Consider the following 25,710-nt stretch of genomic DNA (forward strand, 5'->3'; position numbering starts at 1 on the left):
TCGCCCATCAGCTGTGTTTGGAGTCTCTTCTTGTAAATCGTGCAAATCTTACACGGATTGACCACAGCCTTCACCAGATTCTTGATTTTAGGAATCCAATACTTCGATCGGATCAGGCGTACGATCAATTGACTGCCGCCATGAAGAGTAATCTGGTGGGTAAATTGGACGATGAGGCGCGACAGTCTACAGTCATAGGGGAGAATAATCGGATGACGTTCATCATATTGCAGGGTTTTGGAGGCAGTGAGACGGCCGCACGCCCTTAAAAGGCCGTGTTGGTCAATGAACGGGAACAAATTCACCAAAGGACTTGACACTGGAAGAGGCCTTTTCTCGGTCAGATGCTGAAGCTCTTGGCCATATGCTCTGCGCTGCGCAATGGAGGTCAGAGTTCGTTCTGCCTCCCGGATCTCTTCACTTGTAGTGCGTGAATTGGGCAAGAACGAACCTTTGCGGCAGCGTTTAAGGAAGCGTTGAACATAGACCAGAACTCGCAGGGCCTTGTCCAATTTGGAGAAACGTTTGAGAAAGTCGATGGACGGGGCCTTGACAAAATGCACTTTGACCGCGCGCTGCTCTAGCTCTGTCACTGGAACAGTGTCGCTTTGTGCTGGCCATAGCTCTCGTGGCCCTTGCAGCCACTCTGGTCCGTGCCACCAGAGATGGTTTTCGGCCAATTCATGTAGGGATACGCCTCGACTGGCTAGATCGGCGGAGTTTTGTTCTGAGCGAACGTGTGCCCAACAGTCGACTGGCGTCGCCTGCGTGATCTTGGCAACTCTGTTGGCCACAAATGTGGTCCAGTTGCACGCAGGCTTTCGTAGCCAGGCTAAGACGATTGTGGAATCTGTCCAGCAGCGGATATCTGAATTGGCGGAGGGCATGTGCGGAAGGATTGCTGTCACCATTTCGGTTAACAGCACGGCACCACAGAGCTCTAGCCGAGGAAGGGAGACGGTTTTTACCGGGGCCACTCGTGTTTTGGCTGTAAGCAGGCGAGTCAGGATCTTTTGCCCCATCTCGACGCGGATGTATATAGCCGCTCCATAGGCTCTCTGAGACGCGTCACAGAAACCGTGGTGCTCTATGATTACCTCAGGCTGGTACCAGATCCATCTCGGAACGCGGAACTGGTTGAGGTCGGAATACTCGTCTAAAAACGATTGCCACCGCTGACTCATTTCAGTGGGAAGCTTATCGTCCCAGCCTAAGTTCTGCAACCAAATCTCCTGCATGAACATTTTTGACCGGATTATGAACGGCGCGAGCCACCCGGCAGGATCGAACAACCTAGCGATTTGGGACAAAACTTCTCGCTTTGTATAGGAGGGTTCCGCAACAATTTCGGGGGGAACGAAATAGAATTCGTCGGACTTTGCCCTCCACCGAATACCGAGCGTCTTGGCCGTGCTTTCGGCATCGATGTCGAGGAACTCGCTATGAAGGAGGTGTTCGGCCGGGACGTCTTTAAGGACGCTTTTGTTGTTCGAGGTCCACTTTCTTAGCGGAAACCCGGAGGCACTTAGGACTGCTTGCAACTCTCGAATCGAACTTTGGGCTTCGTTTACGGAATTCGCCCCTGCCAGAACGTCGTCGACGTACATGTGCTGCTGGATGATGCGGCTGGCATTTGGAAATGGCACTTGGATATCCTCTGCCAGCTGTTGCAAGACTCGAATGGCGAGGATGGGGGCGCAGTTGACCCCGAAGGTAACTGTTTTTAGTTCAAAGTCTCGGATATCTCCTTCCTTGTTTCGGAACAGAATTCTTTGAAACGGAGTATGCTTTGGATCGACCCAGATCTGACGATACATTTTCGTAATGTCTGCACTGAAGACGTATTGAAAATAACGCCATTTCAGGACCTGGATCGTTAGATCGGATTGTAGGACTGGACCAGCATGAAGGATATCATTTAAGCTGGTCCCATTTGCCGACGGACTTGAAGCGTTGAATACAACGCGAAGCTTTGTAGTGGTGCTTTCGGGCTTAACTACCGCGTGATGAGGAAGATGATACGAGGGAGAATTGTGAGTCGGCGGAACTTCTTTCATATGACCCAGATCCAGGTACTCCTGAATCACGCTGTCATATTGCTCTTTTAAGGGAAAGTCTCTTTTTAAACGATTTTCGTTTCTAAGAAACTGAGCTAACGCAATGGACCTTGAATATCCTAAATCGGATCCGGTATTCTCGGGGTCCCGGAACGGGAGCGTCACCACGTACCTCCCGCTTGCGTCTTTTGTTGTTGTTTGGAGGAAGTTCCTTTCACAATAGGAGTCCGACTCTTTTACCATCTTTACTGGTAGATCCTCCACCTCCCAGAACTTGCTGAGAAGCGTGTCGAGCGAATCAGGGTCGCCTATTTGGTGCACCTGGGTCGTGAAGGATGCGACCCGTTTCGGCTTACCCTTGGAAATCGGCCCCGTTAGCACCCACCCGAAAATAGTTTCTTGGCCCAGGAGCGAGCCGCAAATATTTTGTCGGGTGCCATCCATCATTATGGATGGTAGAATGTCAGCCCCGATCAGTACGTCAATTTGAGAGCTCTCAAAAAAGGTAGGATCTGCCCAGCGGAGTGCGGGCAGGTCCTTCAAAGAATTCCGAGGGATCGGATAGGAGGGCAGTTTGCCTGAGAGCTCCGGAAGGACGTACGCTTCAGTGTCTAACTGTAGACCTGGCTTTGTAGGAGAGCGAATCCCGAAGTGACACAGCTTCGAGGATTTCGCGGAGACCGAATGATTTAGCCCGGAGACTTGGGTCTGGGTGTTGCGGAATGGCAACTTGATGAGGTTGAACAGGCGTTCTGAAATGAACGTCGCCTCGGATCCCGAGTCGATTAAGGCTCGGGCTCGGTAGTTCGTTCCCAAATGGCACACGTCAATGATCGCTGTGCTCAGTAGGACGGCTGAAGTGCCGGACGCGAAAAAAGTTTGCACCGCTGAGGTGCTTGCCGATGCATTTCTGCTGGAGGGTCTCGGAGGTTGCTGTGTAGGGGGCGAGGTTGAGGAACTCGCATTTTCGGAATTTGGGGGGCTGCGATGCAGCAGCGTATGGTGCCTGCCCTTACATGTAAAGCAGCTGTGTGTGCTTGTGCAGTCGCGTAGCTGGTGACCTCTGGCAAAACAATTCAGACATAGCTGCTTCTTTTTTATATAGCCGGAGCGCGAGTCAGCAGACATTTGAAGAAAACGCGGGCACAATCTGACTGGATGGTTCTCCTTAGAACATAAGTCACACCCTTTCTGTTTGGTGCTGACCTTTGTCTCGAAGGATTGAAGCCTTTTTGGAACTGCCTGAGTCGGTTTCATATCTTCGATGGCTTCCAATGTCCGATACCTTTCGCTCAGGAAGGCATTCATTTCTTCCCAAGCTGGGATCTCGGATTTGGCAGTTAGCGACTGTTCCCATAAGGACAGGGTCTGCTTGGGCAGTTTGCTCGCGCAAAGGAAAACCAAGAGACAATCCCAGTTATCTGTGGATACCTGGGAATGCGCTAGTGCTGTTAAACACCCCTGAATCGTGGATTGTAGCTCTTTTAGAGCATGACCAGATTCTTGCGAAATTGAACTCAAGTTAAAAAGGAGCTTGAGCTGGCTGTTGACTAAAAGTCGCTTGTTTTGGAACCGATCTCGAAGCGCCTCCCACGCCGAAGCAAAACCATCATTCGTGAGAGGAGAGTTCGCCACGATAGCTTTTGCTTCGCCACTTGTTTTGGTTAGGAGATGGAATAGCTTCTCGACCGGAGTCAGCCTGGGGTTGTTTACGTAAATTGCCGTGAATAGGTCCCGGAAAGTGGGCCATCGGAGGTAGTCGCCATCGAAGACTTCCGTGTCGCATGGAGGTAATCGGCAGCCGGACGAAATTAGCGGCTGAGAGGGTGCTTGCGCGACTTGAGGCGTTGCTCTGTCGATTGTTTCGCCAATTTGTGCTGCACATGACTCGTATACTGAGTAGCAGTAGTCATATTTGGCCTGGAGAATAGACACTGTGTCGAGGGATCCTTCTTGGGCCATTAGGTCAGAGCATGTTTCATATTCTCTTTCCACTTTGTCCCATAAGGCTCGCACCTGTTGCAGACGGACTTGTAACGTGTGTAGGGACGGAGAGGCTTGATCAGGAGTGTTGATCTTCGCTTCGAAAAGGCTTACGCGATCGCTGACGGCGATGAATTTATGCAACGCTGCGGTTGCGGGCGTTGGCTGCTCAGAGGATGCCATTTTCTTTGTGGTAGAGCGTGTGACGCGGAGGAAATCAGTCCCGACAGCGGAGGGACTCTCGGATTTTCTCGATAGAGAAGACTCACTAGACGCTCGCGTCACTGGTCGGGAAATGACAATCCTAGGAGTTGTCTTCGAACTGGTCGATGGCAAAACCTTTGCTTTCGGAGTGAGAGTCGCGGTTTTGACCCTGGGACTAACGGACTTGGGTGCTGGCTTACCGCGAGTGGATAGCGGAGATTGCGGGTTGAACTTTTGTTCTTTTCCAGGTGCGGGTGTCTTTTTCTTGTCTCCCTCTAGGGGCATGCTCAGCTAAGGAAGTCAAGAAGGCCTGCCCGCCGCAAAAAATGTGGAATCGAAAAAGAAACAGACACAGAGAGCACCCAAATCTGGATGGACAAAGAATCCCGTCGGAATTCGGGAGAAAGTTGCAATTGGGATCTGGAGATTGGAGCACGAAAGGAGAAAAAAAATCCCAATTTTTGTGAAATAAGGCCCCAATAGATCTTCAATCAACTGGAAAAAGCTTAAATGAAGCACAATATAGCTAAAATTCAGTGCGAAAAATAGCTAGGAGGATTCTCAAAAAAACAGCTAGAGTGAAGTCCACAAGAAGATATAGCTATATTGGAGTCTAGAAAAACAATAGCTTAAATTTATAAAAAAGAAAAACTATGAATTGCAATTTCTAGAAAAATAGCCAAAAAATAGCTACCAGCTGGAGTCTGGATAATAGCCAATGATTTATAAAAAAATCGCTACCGACTTGAGATCCCGAAAAAAATAGCTAATATATAGAAAATAGCTATAAATTTGAATTTATGGAAAAATAGCTAAAAAATAGCTACCAGATGGAGTCTGGGTAATAGCCAATAATTTATAAAAAATCGCTACCGACTTGAAATCCCGAAAAAAAATAGCTAGTATATAGAAAATAGCTATAAATTTGAATTTATAGAAAAATAGCTAAATAATAGCTACCGAATGGAGTTCGGATGATAGCTAATAATTTATAAAAATAGCTACCGGATTTAGGACCACAACGAAAAAATCGCGACAAACGGATGCGAAACATAAACACCAAAAAAAAACCAACAAACACGCCAAAAAGCCAAGTTGGGAGGCTGATAAATTTGGGTGGAACTGATAAATAATTATTTTAATTTAGGAACCAGAAATAGGAGCCAGAAATAGCTTGTAAAAAATTTGGCTTAAATAATTATTAAATAATCGGGTCAGTTTTTTCTTAAATTTTGTCGTCGGACTTATTTATTTTATTTTATGTTTCGATTATAGGGTATTCTCTCGTCGCTATGCGCCGGTTTTTGTCAGGGCAATAAAGAACAAAGAGGAGACGAAAGAACTTGCACTTGGCAAGCCTATGTAAGTCGCGACTGTGTGTATGTATGTATGTAATTTTTGGAGTTTAAACATATACATATATGTAATGTAATAACGGAAGAAAAAGTCAGATTTTATTTTATTCTGTATGTCTAGATTTGTGTTTTATTTTGAGCCAAGAGATAAAATTTGTTCTCAGTTCGGATTCGATATTATTTATTATTGTTTGGAAATGTGTTTTATTTGTGTATTAAACTGGTTAAATATATGGAGTGATTTTTATATATGTATGTAGATGTAAATTTTATTGGAATATGTATATGTATATTTATATGGATATGTATATTTATATGTGTATGGATATATATGTATGGATATGTATTTATGGGTATGTGTAATTTTATGTGTATGTAAAATTTTGCTGAATATGTATATGTATATTTGATTTAATTTATTTGAAATTGTGGTTTGTATTTTATATTGAGGCAAAAAACAGCAGTTTAGCAGCGGACGATAATAGTGAATTTTGGACAGTGTTTTAAAAAAATGTAAATATACATATGTATATGCGCTTGGATACCAGCGGATCACCGTGAGACGAAGTAGGGGGCCGGTATTGGCAAAGTGCTTTTTTATGCACTTAAAAAAGAAGTAATCACGGTGGCTGGGCGCATGTACTTATATATTTTCACTTAATTTTCACTTTTCACTTGATACGGATGAACGGAAAGAATAACGCCGTTGGAAAAAAACGAAAATGGCGACCACGGACGGAATAGGATATAAAGCCGTACTTATCTTGATTTTTTTTTTCCGCAAGGAGCGCTGGCAGGATCACGATGTGTCGCGGACTCGAAGGACCATGAAATGGAGTGGGCGGAGTTGTTTGATCAGGATAATTTGGCTTCATCGTCGTTGTTGTTGCTGTTGTGGCTGCTGCTGCGGCTGCTGCTGATAATTTCCTCCAGAAAAGAAAAAGTCTCGGGATCGACTTCAATGTGGCACTTTATTTCAGCACTTGTAAATTAAGACTAACTTAAAACTAACATTGGGCATTAACATTGGGCAGTGGTGAATAGAGCGAGAGGAGAGAAGGAGAGCGCGAGGAGAGAAGGAGAGCGCGAGCAGCGGTGCTTGCGAGCCGTGGAGGAGCTTTACACTGCTTACACTGCCGCTCTGCGCCCTTCTGGCGTGAACAATATACGAAAACACACTTATCAAGCTCATTATCAAAAAGAACACAATTGTAAACATAAAATTTCAAGAAATATTTTTTAATAACGGAAATATGTTTAGCATAAGAAATAAATGTAAAACTTATCATAAGATTAAAATTTGTAACAAGAATAATATTGTAAACATTAGCAATAGTACTTGTCTACCTAAGCATCTGATAGCAGAGAAAGGGTTATGTGAATTCAGCAACGCAGACCACATCGAAACAATAGAGGAAATAAGCAGCGGTCTTATAATGGTTAACAACTACAATGGCACACTAGAGTGGAACAACAAAACGCAGAAACTGGAGGGAACATACGTCATCAACTTCTTCAACGAGACACTCACCATCAACGGAAAAGAGTTCAACAACGTTGAGACAAAGCCCATACAATCATCAAGGCCCATGATCCAAATAACCCCTGCAGAGAAAGAACGAATCAAAATACTATCTCTCAACGCTCTGGAAAGTTTACATATTAACAACACCAAACGTTTGGCAGAATTGAAAACAGATACCAATTACAACAAATACTACATCACCCTTCTCTTCGCTACCTCCACAATCGTCGCAGGGTTTTTATACTGTTGCAAACGAAAGCAAGAGAAGATTATTCTACATCTCCCGAACCCCTGAAAACCACCAACAGAGTTAATCTCAACACCATACCATTCTTCTATCGAACGTCGCTTGAGGACAATCTCAAAATAGAGGGGGAGGAGTTAACAACACGCTTTACCAAAAGCTTATAAAGTAAAGCTTAGGTCAGCGTCTGCATTATTTCCTACAAAAAGTAAACCAAATCATAACACAAGCAATATTAACAGAGCATTGAACTGCAGTTGCAAAACAGTTCAAACGGGCACCTGCAATTCAAAAAAACTTTTTGCCACGCCCACTCTAACGCCCACAAACCGCTTAAAACTGCCACGCCCACAATTTTAAAAAATGTTTTAATATTTTTTCATTTTTGTATTAGACTTGTAAATTTCTATCGATTTGCCAAAAAACTTTTTGCCACGCCCACTCTAACGCCCACAAACCGCCAAAAACTGTCAGTGTTGAAGACTCTCCTTCGCTCTTCCACTAGCTGAGTAACGGGTATCAGATAGTCGGGGACCTCGACTCTCTTGTTTTTGCATTCAATCAATAAAGTTGAAAAAAATAAAATTGTAAATTTATTTTTTATCTTATTCATAAACAAATAAATTAACTTATACAATTACTACTTCTACTACTACAAAGCTATTTAAAAATATCCGATTCCGATTAAACCAAAAGAAATAAAAGCTTTACTTGGACTGACGGGATAGTACCGTAAGTTCTTTCCAAACTTTGCAGAGCCCATGACGAAGTGTTTAAAAAATAACACGAAATTGACACTAGCTACCCAGACTCGCCATTCAAAAAATTAAAATATCTAATACTAGAGGACCCAATTCTTAGAGTACCCGACTGTACAACGAAATTTACATCAACCGCAGACGCAAGTGATGTTGCTTTAGGTGCAGTACTCTCACTAGAGGGACACCCGAACATAAACATGAAACAAACTACAGCACAATTGAAAAGGAATTCTTATCGCGAGCGACAACAACTTTTCGACACTACCTTCTTGAAAGACACTTTGAAATATCTAGTGACCATCAGACACTGAGCTGGTTGTTTCCGACCGTTGTCATAATTTTACTTATTTTATTGTACTCATATTAAAGATACGTATGATGCTATATGCAACTTTAAAATTAAGCAAGAATTCAAATCAAAACACATAACAACAAATCGAAATGGTAGAAGCTCCATTACCCCTACTATGACCATCCATTACAGTCCAAGTATAGGTTAAAGTGAGGGTAGTGACGTATTTACGCCACCCAAACCGGCCAATTCAATTGTTCTCAGAACAATAAACAATAAAGCACTTAGTTCCATACTGCATGCCATCTGCGCAGTAAACGCTCTTATTTGATTAGCGTTCTTCTGTTCGCTACGCAATGATGTATAACTTATCATTCGCTATCCTTAACCTATGAATATGCGCATTGGTTCCAATTCTCGCTTCAACCAACTAAAATAAACTACATTCTTAAGAAAATCTCAAATTTCAATCGTCGTCTTTTTTTAAATATCTAATAAAAAATCTTATTAACTCAACATCTGTTTATTATGCATGATGATATATTATTTGTTTGCAGAACTGAGATTTGCAATTTTTTTTTTTTTCGGAGACCAAGTTTAAAAACCAGACTAATCAGCGATTTTGTTTTATACTTTTCAGATTTGACGAATACCTACCACAAATTATTTTTTCACGAGTTACTTACACTAAGTGAAGCCGAAGATGCCACACTAGCGAAGTTGGATTGTTACAAAAACGTTCCGAATCTTATACCACTTAGGACTAGTGCGTTGCGAGCTTTAGCAGCATGCCACTATATAAGTGATATCGGATATAAGGAAAAAATAATAAATATAATTTTTAAAGTAATGGAAAGTGATAAATCAGAACTTCAGACAACTGCGTTCCTATGCATGAAGCATTTTATAACTGGAGTTACTCTAGAAAAAGAAAAGGTATGGTGTTTAGGATACGCAAATTATTTCCAATTTCGCAATTAACAGTTTAACCGTTTACATTAACAATTTTAAAAATATCTTCAAATTTAGGGCAACTAATGATAAAAGCGAACGATAGTATTTAACAAATAGGCAGGTTTCATTATTTCTTAAAAGATGGATTTGTTCTATTACAATTAAATATTTACGCAAAAATAGTATGCTTCTAATAATTATTGCAGAGTTGAGCTTAAAGTCTAGATTGGTTCATGGAATATCGCCCGGGGTATTTCAAATTCAGAAATACAGTCCAGTTAAAATTAGTTCAATTCACAAAACTTATTGGTTTGTTTGAAGCAGGTTTATTGACAAGGAGAAGATACTAATACTGCGTACGCAATCCCTAAATAGCACAGTGGGAATTTAACAGGTGTGTGGTACTGGCTGGACCAGCAGACGTGGAATAAAGGCAAAAGTATGCAATGTATTGGAGATACCTACGCAGGACGCTACAAGCACGTCACGTACGTTACGCATTTCGAACCAGTATGGTTCTAGATACGATCGAACAGGGTGTACGCTTGTGGATGACAACGCGTATACCCGAAGCAGCTGGAGTCAATAAGTAAAACTAATCTTTCTCGAGAAAGAAACGGGTTGTCTAGTTTTTTTTTGTAAATATGTTAAGCACCGAAATATCTCGGTAATTCCATTAAATACCTTTTCCAAAAGTTTGGAAAATGCTACTACAAACAAAAACACATATTTCGTTAATAGGAAGAATTTATTTATTTAGTTAGTCGTACTTAAGCAAAAGTTTTAAAATCATAGTTGTTTAAAAAAAATAAGTCACAACAGAATATTCACGCATTTACTATGACCAATCTTGGCAATTCTATCCAATTTAGAATTTAGAACACGGGCAAAATATTTGTTACATTTTTCAACTTTAGAAATGACAATATTTTGAGATCCCTTTATAAAGAAATAACTTATAAATCAAATATATTTATACCCGTTACTCGTAGAGTAAAAGGGTATACTAGATTCGTTGAAAAGTATGTAACAGGCAGAAGGAAGCGTTTCCGACCATATAAAGTATATATATTCTTGATCAGGCTACTGATAGCCGAGTCGATCTGGCCATGTCCGTCTGTCCGTCCGTATGAACGTTGAGATCTCAGGAACTACAAAAGCTAGAAAGCTAGTAAGATTAAGCATACAGACTCCAGGGACATAGACGCAGCGCAAGTTTGTCGATTCATGTTGCCACGCCCACTCTAACGCCCAAAGCGCCCAAAACTGCCACGTCCACACTTTTGAAAAATGTTTCGATATTTATTCAGTTTTGTATTAGTCTTGTAAATTTCTAACGATTTGCCAAAAAACTTTTTGCCACACCCACTCTAACGCCCACAAAACCGCCAAAAACTGTCAGTGCTGAAGACTCTCCTTCGCACTTCAAATAGCTGAGTAACGGGTATCAGATAGACGGGGAACTCGACTATAGCGTTCTCTTTTGTTTTATTTAAATATCTATATGATGATTAACATTAATGATGAACATTAAATATCAATAAATTTGATAAAAATCTAATTTGATGGAGAAGTTAACGCAAAGTATTTACAAAAAAAATACATTTTTGCGTTAGCGGATTCAATTCTGGTGCGTGGTCGGTCCTCCTCTGCTTGGTGACGTCAGCTTCACCAGTTACTCCACTGCCACTTTTGACTGATGGCGAGGAGTTGTACAGGTATTGTTAGGGTTCCGGGACGCATCACCGTTTTTCGGCTGCATGGTCAGCCGCTACAATGTCATGTTTATTTTGCAAGATGGTTTCACTTAGTTGTTTTGGTCGCACAGCTGCCACTACACAGCAGCTCTGGTCTATGTGGAATCTGCCTAGACAGCGTGTCTGAAAAGTGTCACCTCGTTTAGTTTTCGCTTCCTGCACGCAATCTTAAAGTCAGTAGTACGACAACAGTTCTATTGCTCATTTAGAAACTCTCCCTGAGGCATTTTTATATTGTTTAGCGACTTCAGTGCAATGTGATCCTTTACTACTACTAGATAGCCTTATGCCATCTTTAGTTTCCACTGTTAGAATCGCACCTATTTCATAGTTTCTGGGGTCCAATTCTATGAACATCTGAACTTCTTTCCAAAGTCGGGGCACACTGGGTCTGGGACAGGGCTTGGTTGTGTCCCTGTGGCCATACCCATTTTGAGTCCTTGCAAAATTGCTTGTTGAGCGGCTCCGCAGTCCCTGAAACAGTCGATCTGGTCTTAAGCATCCCACACACGGTTGAAACTGGGTTCGCCTGCTTAAATACTATTAGACTCCCGTGTTAACGCTAGGGCCTGATCTCCATTATTGCTTGCTTACTAGGCGTCTCAACTATAGGGACGTTCTGCCTATAGGAACATCGGCAGCATGTGTTTCAATTCGGTGACTTGCTTTGCGCTGAACGAATATTTCCGATAATCCGTGGCAACTCCACTGTTCAGGTCCAGGTGTGAACTGGTAACCTCTGAAACCGGCAGGTAGACGCTCTCTTTTCTCTTGCCGTCTAGCTTCAACTCGAGCCGTCTTTGCTCTCTTCCACTTTGTTCACTTTCATTAAACTCTTTTTTTCTAAACTGAACTTTTCATCTGCGCGGAGTTATAAAGTGATAAATAGTAGATTTTATACTCGAAAATTAATGTTTTTGGAGGCAGTTTTCTCAATTTTTATCCAATTTCGACAATTACTTTTCATTTGTTTTCTCTGAAAATGCTAATAATAAATAATAAATTTTAAAGAAAAAAATGTAATTTTTTATACCCGTTACTCGTAGAGTAAAAGGGTATACTAGATTCGTTGAAAAGTATGTAACAGGCAGAAGGAAGCGACCATATAAAGTATATATATTCTTGATCAGGATCACGACCGAGGATCAGGACCGAGACGATCTGGCCATGTCCGTCTGTCCGTCCCTCTGTCCGTCCGTATGAACGTCGAGATCTCAGGAACTACAAAAGCTAGAAAGTTCAGATTAAGCAAACAGACTCCAGAGACATAGAAGCAGCGCAAGTTGGTCGATTCATGTTGCCACGCCCACTCTAACGCCCACAAACCGCCCAAAACTGCCACGCCCACATTTTTGAAAAATGTTTTGATATTTTTTCATTTTTGTATTAGTCTTGTAAATTTCTGTCGATTTGCCAAAAGACTTTTTGCACCGCCCACAAGCCGCCCAAAGCTGCCACACCCACACTTTGAAAAATTGTTTTTATATTCTTTCAATATACCCGTTACTCGTAGAGTAAAAGGGTATACTGGATTCGTTGAAAAGTATGTAACAGGCAGAAGGAAGCGTTTCCGACCATATAAAGTATATATATTCTTGATCAGGATCAATAGCCGAGTCGATCTGGCCATGTCCGTCTGTCCGTCCGTCTGTCCGTCCGTCTGTCCGTCCGTCCGTCTGTCCGTCTGTCCGTCTGTCCGTATGAACGTCGAGATCTCAGGAACTGCAAAAGGTAGAATGTTGAGATTAAGCATACTGACTCCTGAGACATAGACGCAGCGCAAGTTTGTCGATTCATGTTGCCACGCCCACTCTAACGCCCACAAACCGCCCAAAGCTGCTACGCCCACACTTTTGAAAAATGTTTTGATATTTTTTCATTTTTGTATTAGTCTTATAAATTTCTATAGATTTTCAAAAACTTTTGCCACTCTAACGCCAAAACTGTCAGTGTGGAAATTTCTCCTTCGCACTTCCACTAGCTGAGTAACGGGTATCAGATAGTCGGGGAACTCGACTATAGCGTTCTCTCTTGTTTTTATTTTGTCAATTTTTCATCTATTTTTACCTTTTTTATCTTTTTGTTCAAAATAATTATTCAATTTTACTTCATTTAATATTTTTGAAGAATAATTAACCATTATACATTCATTTAAAATCATTACAAAGTCAGGGATTGAAAAACAAGCCGCCAATACAGCAAAACATGTATGCCCGCCATACAATTTCGTACTGCGCAGCAACTGCGCTTGTAGCAGAATTTGCACTAAGCCGCGCGTTTTTTACGCTGAGTTGAAAGTATCTTTTTCGTGGGAAATTCGGGGTGGGACGTGAGGGATCTTTTCTGATTCTGATACAAAACGTATTCAAGAACAACACCTCATACTCCACACCCATGGAATGGTAGGGAATCGATTTATATACTCCATCAAAGTTGAAAAATATGTGAAAATTAGTACTTTGGTAAAACAGGTATGCCTGCACGTGCAAAGAATATTATACATTTATTCCACCTTGGTTTTACCGAGATTTGATGACCCTTTCCATAGAGACCATAACCAAGCCGGTCGGTTACATATTTTACCTAAGAATCGACCGCAACGTCCGAATTAACTACAAAAAATACCGGCTTTTTTTGAAACCCAAAAAAGGTGTTCAACTTTGAACACGTGTAATTTCTAATGTACTGAACCGATTTGAATTATTTTTTGTATTCAACCCTATTGAACTATTAACTGTTGAATGGGATATCCCATCATCAAAAATTTGAATTTAATTCAGCATCTGTATCTAATGCTAACGAGCGCTAGCATTGATTCTTGAGAATCGATTTACATGTATGTATAATTCACGAACTGAATTAATCTGAAAATTTTACATTTATTATATGTTGTTGTTGAATTATATAATTTCTTCTTAATTCTTAACTGTAAATTTACTTATTTTATTTATTTCGTTACATGCTTAATATGACATCTGCCGATATTGTAATTGCGATACATTTATTTTTTATATTATTTTTTATTTTTTATTTTTTTTTTTTTTTTTTTTGTGTTTTAATATAATTTATGTCTATAGTTATACGGTTGATTTCGTCGGTGTGATTTACATTTGGCGAGTCTAACTGACTCTATACAATTTTCGATGTATTATTCATCTCCGCTATGTATGATATCGATAACGTACTCTGCTCTTCTGATTCAATGCTATGCTGAGCTATTAATATTTTAGCATTATATAACCCAGAAATGCAATTTCACCTTTTGGATTAGCTTCAACCTATCTAAATTTCCCTTTTTTCACTTGTCATCGCTTTAACTATATCTAATGGTGGTCTACCTAACAAAAAGTGTTCCGGCGTCAACACTTCTTAGTGTTTAGCTTAATTTTCTACAGTGTACACGGGTCTTGAGTTTAAACATGCTTCTATTCGACATAACAATGTGGACATGTATTCGTATGTCAGACTATTGTCGTCGATAACCCGTTTAAGATGATATTTTTCAGATTTAACGCCGGCTTCCCAGATACCTCCGAATTTAGGTCCTGCCAATTAATTATTTCGCTTTCAAGGTGTGCGGCAATCATTGTACTGGATTGTCTTAACCAAATTATGATCTAACTTTCTTGATTCTCTTGAAATTTGTTCCGTAATCTGAAAAGATGTTTGCACGTTTACCTCTTCTAGCAATAAATCTTCCGAGGGCTAGTTAAAAATTCATCTATAGTTAAATCACAATATTTCTAAGTGTATGGTTTCGGTGGCCATACACACGAAAAGAACAATGTATCCTTTATAGGTTTTTAGTGCACGATTTTTGACGTGATAAGAACCTGCGTAATCTATTCCAGTATTAAAGAAAGGATAGGACATTGTAACTATGTATTCAGATAACTTACCCATTACCCCTAACCCAATAATTCAATAATTTCTTTGAATACAATTTCGCATAAGGTTTATTCCTTTATGAAAAGTTTTCTTATGAGCATCTTTTATTATCAAATAAGATATACGTATAACATTTATCTCAAATTATTGGATGTTTAAGTTCAAACGTTGCATCGGAGTTTTGCAGTTTTTCTCCTACCCGAAGTACTCCATCCTTATTCAGAAACGAATTCACTGACAATCAGGCATGCTCCGGTAATCGAAATTTTTTTTGAATTCGACTTGGGCCAAATCTTTTGATTTCGTTTTTAGGTACTCTGGATTTCGCGAAATTTTTGCTATCGGAATGTTTCGTTTCTCATCACTTCTTGCTGCTCAAACACCTGTTTTATTTTTTTTGTCAAAATCGAACAACGTGCAAAAATGCCTTTTATATTTGCAATTGCTTATTTTGAAGCCAGGAGAAGACAGAAATAGGAGGGCTTGAGAAAATCCTGAGCTGCCAGACAAAAAATGCCCGTTTTACAAATCGTAAAATTCTTACGATTTCGAAAACCAAAGCACCAATTTTTCGATTTCAAATCGAAGTCGTAAAATTCGTACGAATTTTATTTCCGGAGGATGCCTTTTTGTACTGATTTCTTTGTTCTCTACACTGTTTTTTTTATGACTAACCTTTCAGCTACCATTAATTTCATTACCTGAAGGATACGATTCATTTCTTTTTTTTATTTTTTAAATCTCATTGTGTAGGCTATAATTATACCCGATACTCGTAGAGTAAAAGAGTATACTAGATTCGTTGAAAAGTATGTAACAGGCAGAAGGAAGCGTTTCCGACCATATAAAGTATATATATTCTTGATCAGGATCAATAGCCGAGTCGATCTGGCCATGTCCGTCTGTCCGTCCGTCTGTCCGTCTGTCTGTCCGTATGAACGTCGAGATCTCAGGAACTACAAAAGGTAGAAAGTTGAGATTAAGCATGCAAACTCCAGAGACATAGAAGCAGCGCAAGTTTGTCGATTCATGTTGCCACGCCCACTCTAACGCCCACAAACCGCCCAAAACTGCCACGCCCACACTTTTGAAAAATGTTTTGATATTTTTCATTTTTTTATTAGTCTTATAAATTTCTAACGATTTGCCAAAAAACTTTTTGCCACGCCCACTCTAACGCCCACAAACCGCCCAAAGCTGCTACGCCCACACTTTTGAAAAATGTTTTGATATTTTTTCATTTTTGTATTAGTCCTATAAATTTCTATCGATTTGCCAAAAAACTTTTTGCCACGCCCACTCTAGGGCCCACAAACCGCCAAAAACTGTCAGTGCTGAAGACTCCTTCGCACTTTCACTAGCTGAGTAACGGGTATCAGATAGTCGGGGAACTCGATCATCATCATCATCATCGATGCATCAGCTAGCCATTTTGGACCTTTCCACCAAAAATCAGAATTGACAAGAGTCAATTCCCATACATGATAAATCAGTTGGATTTTCTTCAAACCTTACATGATTCCATTCAGTATTGGTTAGTTTTCGATAGTCATCTGTTCTTAATCTAATTTGATTAAATTAAATTAAATTTCTACTTTGCGCTTCCACTAGCTGAGTTCCCATTTTTGTTAGACTTTTAAATTTCTATCGATTTGCAGAAACGCTTTTTGCCACGCCCACTCTAACGCCCTGAAACCGCCAAAAGCTGCCACGCCCACACTTTTGAAAAAAGTTTTCATATTTTTGTACATTTTTGTTAATCTTCTAACTTTCTCTCGATTTGCCAAAAATCTGAACTGAAAAACTAAAAAAAACTGTCAGGGCTGAAATTTCTCTTCGAACTTCCACTAGCTGAGTCGGGGAACTCGATTACAGCGTTCTCCCTTGTTTTTTTTTATATAATAACTAGTTAATCTTAAATTTAAACTTATTTGATGATCCTGATGTCGTGGTTGGACCCTCTCAAAACCTTTTCGTTGTCTCTGTAGTTAAAGCTGATGTTGTTGCTGAGTGGTCGAAGGACCGAAATGTAACGAAAACACAGCTACATTTGTTGATTTATATTTCTAAACTGTTTTTATTTTTATAAGTTTTAGCTTACGTAGCTGAATTTTAAAACTAGTTCTACCGCGTAAGCACAAGCGTTACATCTGTTTGCTTATTCGTGAGATATTTCTAAGTGATATATCCCACAAGTGGCTTACGACCCGCAAGTGACTTGTTTTTATCATAAATCACTAGTTTAAAAGTTGTATATAAATGAAGTCCATAACGTCAGATCGTTAAGTGGCGCTCATGTTCACTATGCTTCTAGCCATACATTATATGTGAATAATTATATATTTCTTTTTCTTTATAGGTACAATCCGCAATGCGCCCACTGCTGTTAAAATTGGGCGACCACAGAAATTTATCTATACCAGCTATAAAACGGTTATCTTACTTTACTCAGCTCTTTCCTCAAATGTTCAATGAGAAATTAAGTGAGCAAATATTGCAACACTGCTCTAAAATTATGGAATTATTTGTTGGTGAATTTAAATCTACAAGTCCGAGCGTTAATTTTTTTGCATCATCGAAAGGAGGAGAATATGAACAAAAAATTGTCACACTAATCGAAATGTTTTTCTATATCTCAGCATCAGTAAAATACATTGAAAAGTTATGCCTACTTGTCTTAAAAACAGAAAAAAACTTAATGATTGAGGCATCGAGTCCATACCGAGAAGCCCTAATTAAGTTTCTTCAACGATTTCCAACAGAAACAGTGGATTTATTTTTAACGGAATCTCTTATGATAGATCCGCAATGGAATCGGCTTTTTATATACCTTTTGAAACATGAATCGGGAGTATCATTTCGTGCAGTTATTAAAAGTAGTCGGTATAATAATTTAATACTTTATTTGAATACTAACACAGAATATCCACAAGCGCCCAAATACGAAATTCAGCACCAAGCCGTTTTAATAATTTTTACATTAATGGAATCAGACGATCAATGGATACCAACACGACAAGATATTGTTGACGCCCTTAAAAATTGTTGGCAAAATTATTTAAGTACATTAAGCTCTGAAGACGTTCTATGTGATTTATGTCATTTGATAGGAAAAATACTCTTGCATTACTTTTCTAACAATACAAATGACATTGAACTGCTTTTTCAATTACTAAGGGCTTTATGTTTTCGATTTATACCGGATGTCTATTTTCTGCGAGACTTCTTGCAACACACAGTAGCTCAAAGTTTTACAGTTAATTGGAAACGAAACGCATTCTTTTACTTTGTTGAAAATTTTAATAACAGCTTTCTTTCAGAAGAGCTAAAAGCGAAAATAATTACAGCTGTCATAATACCTTGTTTTGCTGTAAGTTTCGATAAAGGCGAAGGAAATAAACTAATCGGGGCTCCTCCGACCCCATATCAAGAAGATGAAAAAAATATTGTATCCGTTTTTATTAATAAAGTGTTTGACCCAGATAAACAATATGATGATGCAGTAAGAATTGCTCTATTACAACTAGCATGCTTATTGGTAGAACGTGCATCTCAGCACATACATGACGGAGATGCTAATAATAAACGCCAAGGTAATAAGCTTAGACGTCTCATGACCTTTGCTTGGCCTTGTTTGCTTAGTAAAAGTTCAGTGGATCCTACTGCACGATATCACGGTCATTTATTGCTTTCGCATATAATCGCAAGATTGGCAATTCACAAGAAAATAGTCCTACAAGTATTTCATTCTTTGCTGAAAGGGCATGCATTAGAGGCCAGATCTATTGTTAAGCAAGCACTAGATGTTCTAACACCAGCTATGCCGTTGCGAATGGAGGATGGAAATACTATGCTAACGCACTGGACAAAAAAAATAATAGTTGAAGAAGGTCACGCTATGCAGCAGTTGTTCCATATTTTGCAACTCATTATTCGTCATTATAAAGTAAGAACAACTTTTTGTTTTAAAACAATCTTATAATATGATCTTTATTTCAGGTGTATTTTCCGGTTCGACATCAACTAGTGCAACACTTGATTAACTATATGCAGCGCCTAGGGTTTCCTCCTACTGCATCTATTGAACATAAGAAACTTGCTGTGGACTTAGCAGAAGTTATTATAAAATGGGAGCTTCATCGTATTAAGGATGATCGTGAAACTAAAACAGATGGAGCCGAGGAGGAGCTAGTACAGGAATGCTCAATAAAACGACCAGGGATCGATTTCGTTGAAACTCGAAAGAAGTCATTAGATATTATAAAAGAAACGGCAGTCCAAGGAAAGTAAAAATTATCACAACCTATTTTTAAACTTAGCAAGAGAGAACGCTATAGTCGAGTTCCCCGACTATCTCATACCCGTTACTCAGCTATTTGAAGTGCGAAGGAGAGTTATTAACACCGACAGTTTTTGGTGGTTTGTGGGCGTTAGAGTGGGCGTGGCCTAAAGGTTTTTGGCAAATCGATAGAAATTTACGAGACTAATACAAAATAGAATAAATATCAAAACTTGTTTTAAAAGTTTGGGCGTTTCAGCTTTCGGCGGTTTGTGGGCGTTAGAGTGGGCGTGGCAAAAAGGTTTTTGGCAAATCGATAGAAATTTGCAAGACTAATACAAAAATGAAAAAATATCAAAACATGTTTCAAAAGTGTGGGCGTGGCAGTTTTGGGTTTGTGGGCGTTACAGTGGGAGTGGCAACATGAATCGACAAACTTGCGCTGCTTCTATGTCTCTGGAGTTTGCATGCTGAATCTCAACTTTCTAGCTTTTATAGTTCCTGAGATCTCGACGTTCATACGGACGGACAGACGGACGGACAGACAAGGTTATTTATGAAATGTAATATGTATTATTATGTACATATATTCGGATATTGCTGTGCTATATGCTGTAATTAAATAATTATCATGTTAAGGCAATGAAAAATTCGAGTTTTTAGAGAGTGGTAATCGGTCACTCAAACAACATGGCCGCAATGAGCTTTCAAAGTTTGAGCCTCCCTATGGATAACCCTTTATATGCTGTATTTGAATAATTATGACAAATTAGAGTATTTTTATGGTAATCGGTCAAAAAATAGATTCAATGTCTATAAACTTGTAAAGTAATGGGCAATTTTGTCAAATTAAGGCAATGAAAAATTCGAGTTTTTAGAGAGTGGTAATCGGTCACTCAAACAACATGGCCGCAATGAGCTTTCAAAGTTTGAGCCTCCCTATGGATAACCCTTTATATGCTGTATTTGAATAATTATGACAAATTAGAGTATTTTTATGGTAATCGGTCAAAAAATAGATTCAATGTCTATAAACTTGTAAAGTAATGGGCAATTTTGTCAAATTTACGATGAATGAGCATATGTGTGCACACATAAAGTGGTCGACTGTCGCTGCATGCGTACAAGAGAGCTGCTGGCTCTGAAGCGCTCTCTCTCTCTCTCTGGCTTTTGAACAAAAATTCGGCAAAGCCTGAAGCCAGCTCTAGGGCCAGCACACAAAAATCGTGTGCAAACAAATCGTGCGTCGTTACGCATCTTGTTATTCTAATGTCTTTGGTTTAAGATGAGTGAAGAAGGGTTGGCGGTTGTCGGGGCTTTTAAATCGATGTGACAATCTATCACTTATTATAATAAAGCGACCCTTTTCTTACTACCAAAACTGCTCAAGGCCAATGGGCAATTAGAACTGGGTAATTGACAATGCATCAGCATTATATATTTATTTTTGCAAAATCGATCAGGAATTCAACTTCTCGTTCACTTATACAAGATTGTACGGATTACGAAACATACCTATGATCCCAGCTTAAAACCCCTTTTTCGAGCTTTATGCTCATGAAGCGTAACAGCATTGCATGTGTCATATAAAAATCTTTGAAACCGTTTGGGGGAATTAGTGCGAATCATTGTATTATGGTTAATAGTATTCTAAAGGATGAATTGTAGGCGGTAAGCAGTTTCGCAGCATTCATTATTATGGTACACAACAATTTTGGATACATTTTTACCATTTTTTTAAATTTATGTCAAGCCAATTCTTTGTTTTAGCGATATCTTTCGATTAATTTATCCTTAGCACTGGCGGATTTTTGTTCAAGACCTTTCCGGTACCAGAGTGTTCATTGAAATATGAATGGGACCGCGGAATGCCTTTTTGTTTTTATGAACATAATATTTATGAACTAGTTGTATAAGTTTTAATATATTAAGCAAGAAGGCTATATATAATTTAGTTTAGATTGAAGTTTACGGTTTTTTTGAGCAAGCCTTACATGTAATTGCTATTGTAATTGTAATAATACAGTCAAAGCAGCATTTGGTACTCTCACTCAAAGTTCGGACTGACTGAGTGAGACATGGAGTAAAACGGATTTGGCAAATGTCGTAAAGGCATGAGTAAAAAATTTACGGCACGAATGCACGAATGAGTACTCGCGACCGAGTACTCGGAGTAACCGAAACGGTTAACTGTGCGTGTTTGTTTTTTCGTTTTTGTCTTGCAAGACTTTACAAGATATAAAAAAATAGAATGACATGGATTAGTTATTATATATATGTATAAAATTTATTTATTTTATTTTTCAATTACTGAATGTAGAAACATAATTTTGTTTATAGTATTAGAATTGTTAGCAATTGTTAGCAGAAAAACGATGTATTTTCTGAAATTAAATTTCTAGCATCTGAAAATGCTCTACTATTAATGTGTTATTCTATTTACACATATATTATGTATGTACATACATATATTATGTTGTACATATGTCCGCAATTTACTAAAGCTTACGCTTTAGTCCAAACTCTGCATTCTAACCATTAAATTTGCTGCTCTACTGCCTATGCAAGCCAGGAACGACGAGAATGCCAAAATTTTACCCGAGTACTCTGAACATTTACTATGCATCATTCTATCCATTCCGCTTCGGTTTGAATTTCACTCATTTCGCATACAACGAAAACAGCGTTAACCAATGCGCAATTCACTCACTCTGTTGAAACCGTTTCGGCACGCCGAATTGCGAGTTAGGCTTGTGAGAACTCAAATAACCGAAAATTTTGAGTGCACTCGTGCAGACCTCTATTGGGCACCACTGCTCTAGAGAATTGCCTACCTACATAGTACATATAAAAAAAGTTTGTGTTCTAGAATATCTAACATTGGGTTTTCACCAAACGTATTAATTTCTATATATATTTAACAAATGTATAAGGTTATCATAAAATAAAAAAAAAAAAAACAATTTAACTTTTACTAATAAAATATATTATTTTTTTTATACTTTTTTATTTATGCAGGCGTGGGATCTTATACTAAGCCTGATGACATATTGCGCTCAATAGATAAATCCTACTGTGATACGGTTTTAAATTTCTTAATACGTTTAGCATGCCAGGTTAATGATCCGCAAGCCCCAATAATTTCGCCCGGAGAAAGTCTATCGCGAAGGTATGTTTTGATGTTATATGCATTTCTTACTTTTATACTAGAAGTGACACCAACAGCGACAATCATTTCCATAAAATCATTATTTGTGTACATATATATATACATATTTTAATAAATGACAACATTAATTGCCGACCGGAATTAATAACAGAAGTCTCCAAGAAAGAAGCACAATTCATTACTGGCACCGCCGAGTCAGCCAACTTCAACGGATGTACTTCCATTTCTCTGACCGAAACTATCTCTTTAAAAATAATTGTGATAAAACTGGGGAATGCTTATTTAAAGTCATTGTTATTAGTATTTAATTAATCACGTATTATTTATCTTTAAGATGGTGTACCGTAATGTAGCGATAATTAATAACTCCTGTAACTTATCTAGCGCAAAAATAAGAGAGAATGCTATAATCGAGATTCCCAACTATCGGATACCCGTTACTCACCCGTTACACATGAACTCGGCTACTGTAGATGTTTTCAATGGACCCTCACAATATCCCACTTTCCCAAAATCATACCTGCCATGCTTGTGAGCTTGTACTACTTTGTAAAGACCAAGAAACTTTCCTTTTAACTTTAACCAACTATATACTTAGTAGGCCTGATCGCAACTAGATCTAGAACTATTGACCTTGTTCTGCCTTCCGTCCTTTCTCTTCTGATTGAAAGTTTGCCTGTTTTCTACCTGCAATGCTTCTATATTATTTGTAGCCTCCTGACGCATCTGTTCACGATCCGCGTCCAACTCCTGTATCAAAGACTACTTAACCTGTTCTTTAAGCTCTGAACTGTCTGTTTGTTGACAGTTTAGAGCATTTCAACACTGGTTTATAGTTTGAATGGTGACACTTTAGTGCTTAATGATTATTTAATGATAAGTCTCCTTGCCTAGGAGCAATCTGAATAATTTTAGTATCCATTCCAGATGGAACGACGATTAGTTCTTTATCTGGATCCTTGAACATCATCTGGCTAATGTAGTAATCCTCATGGCTCTTCGTTTCAACTAACCTTCTGACTGCCTTGATCCAATCATCTGCTAACTGTGCTTCCTTTAGCTTGTGTATTATGACCTCTGTCAAAACAAATCACGAATCTCGGCTGAGGGCGTCTACATGCCTTACTTGTGTTCCTGATTGTAATTCCTCGATCACACTGTCCATCTGTACCATTGTAAAGTTGTCTCTCACCATTTCCTTGATCAACTTATGATAGTCGCAGCACAAATGTTTCTGTCCATCCCTTCTCGCTACAGCGAGAAACGTACTCGGAAATACTGGGCTTGAGAATCAAGCCACTCCTGAACCTGCTTGTCTACTACCTTCTGCTCAGTGTAAGCAATACGTCGAGCATGCTGAAACACTGGTGTTTCGTGTGTAAGCACAATTTTATGTCGACCGGACAAAGAACGTTTCTTTTCAGCTCGTATTCTTCTATCTTACGTTCTAACCACCTCATAGCGAATGTGGCAAATACGTCAAGCTTGCTTTATGTTTGCTTTGCGGATACCATGCACAAACTCTGAAACTCGTTCATCAATTGTTTGTTAATGTGGCTAATGGGAAGGCGTTGGGCCTGAGTTGGGTTATAGAAGGAAAAGTCATAACGTGATTAAGTTTAATTGGATGGAGGTTACATAATGGGCAAGTTGCCTGAGGGCTTTTGCTTATACCCGTGAGTTAACTTTGTATAACCTAATCCAGTTGAGCTATTGGTTGTGTTTTTGTTTGAAAATGGGAAATGTTTCCTCAGAAAGGGAGTTGAAATATTTAGAGACATATTTCTTAATGTCTCCGCAATTGGGGTTAATTGTGTAAACGATAGATTTGGCTGCGAAATCTGCAAATTCATGGCCAGTTATATTGACATGGCTGGGAATCCATAATAGAGTGAATTTTGGAAAGTGTCTAGTTAGTAAGTTTCGAATTTCGGTGGCATAATATGAATGATTAGAGGTGTTTTTATAACATTCAAAGATGATAATTAATCTGAACAAATTATGTATGTACCACGATTAGTTTTTAGTGTCATAATGGCTTCATAAATGGCTATTATTTCTGCTGTGTAGACGGTAGAATATGTTGGTTTCTTTATTTGCGACCCTTCCGTGTAAATAAAGGTGTTTTATTGCTAGTGAGTTCGGTTTGGATTCTGGCAAATTCCTTTCTGAACGTTTTGGGGATAGTAACGTTTTTATTGAGGTAGCTGTGGGAGATATTTATGGTTTTTTGCTTAAGTGCCCAAGGCGGTGATTTTTGGATATGTTTTTTTGAATGATTAATTTTGTTTTGAAGTGTTTGTGCGATTCTATAATTTTGTCTAGAACAGACAGTTTTTTACCCTCAGGGGTTTTATATTTTTTTATTATATTACAAATGGGCGCATCTGCGCTCTTAGTGATGCATGTGAATAGAAGAGTGATAAGGAGCTTTTGTATAATGGCGAGAGGCGCAATGTTAACCTCAAATTACGTGTTGGTGTTGAACGAAGGGCGCCAAGATCTATTCTAATAGCTGCAAGTTAAGTTGAATTAACTTTAGTTAGATCACTTTTGGGAGCAGTTCCGTAGAGTGGTAAAGCGGAATCAATTTTGAATACTATTAAAGCTTTCACTACAGAAATTATTGTTAATGTGCTACATTTTGGACTAAATAGACATTTTATAATATTAAGCCTACAAGATGTCCCACTTGTGTTTGTTGTTGAATATCACGCCTAAACTTTTGAGGAGGTTACATTGGGAAGTTGAAAGTTGCCAAATGATACATCGTATCTACAATTGTGCTTGTTGCATATATGCATGTGCTTACACTTTTCGGGGGAAAGGATAGCCCCAGAATAAGAGCACCAGTTGGCTATGTCATTGTATAGCATAAATAAATTTAATATTCCATTTTTTGTTTTATTCATTTTAGTAAGCAAGTTGACTTCGGCAGCATAGGTGCTTATTTGTATTTCTTTGTGCAATGCTATCAACTCGACAAGATTTTGGTAAGCTATGACAAATAGTACCACTAATAAGTTGGTACTATGTTACCTTGATGGTATCTTTGTGGGATACCATTATCGAGTGGCAGTGTTTTGGTCATAAAATTAACTATGTTAATGATTTTAGGGCCAAGTTTCCACTTTAATAGTTGGTTGATAATCGCATGTAAATGCCAAATGTTTTGCAAAAGTCGAGCGAGATAATAGAAAGATGATTCTTGGTAGCCAGGCTTTTGTTAAAAATGTTATCGA

General features: G+C 38.9%; 1 protein-coding gene across 2 annotated transcripts in view; it reads left to right on the forward strand.

Moving 5' to 3' along the window:
- Nucleotides 1-25,710, forward strand: part of LOC122626569 (transcription-associated protein 1) — a 189,537-nt gene that overhangs the window by 142,023 nt on the left and 21,804 nt on the right. For both annotated transcript variants that reach the window (XM_043806879.1, XM_043806880.1), the window contains exons 13-16: nucleotides 9,062-9,357; nucleotides 17,380-18,966; nucleotides 19,020-19,302; nucleotides 22,318-22,468. In XM_043806879.1, coding sequence (XP_043662814.1) covers nucleotides 9,062-9,357; nucleotides 17,380-18,966; nucleotides 19,020-19,302; nucleotides 22,318-22,468 — 2,317 coding nt within the window. The remainder of the gene's footprint in view (nucleotides 1-9,061; nucleotides 9,358-17,379; nucleotides 18,967-19,019; nucleotides 19,303-22,317; nucleotides 22,469-25,710) is intronic.

This window comes from Drosophila teissieri, chromosome 2L, assembly GCF_016746235.2.
Source record: "Drosophila teissieri strain GT53w chromosome 2L, Prin_Dtei_1.1, whole genome shotgun sequence".
Taxonomy (NCBI): Eukaryota; Metazoa; Arthropoda; class Insecta; order Diptera; family Drosophilidae; genus Drosophila; species Drosophila teissieri.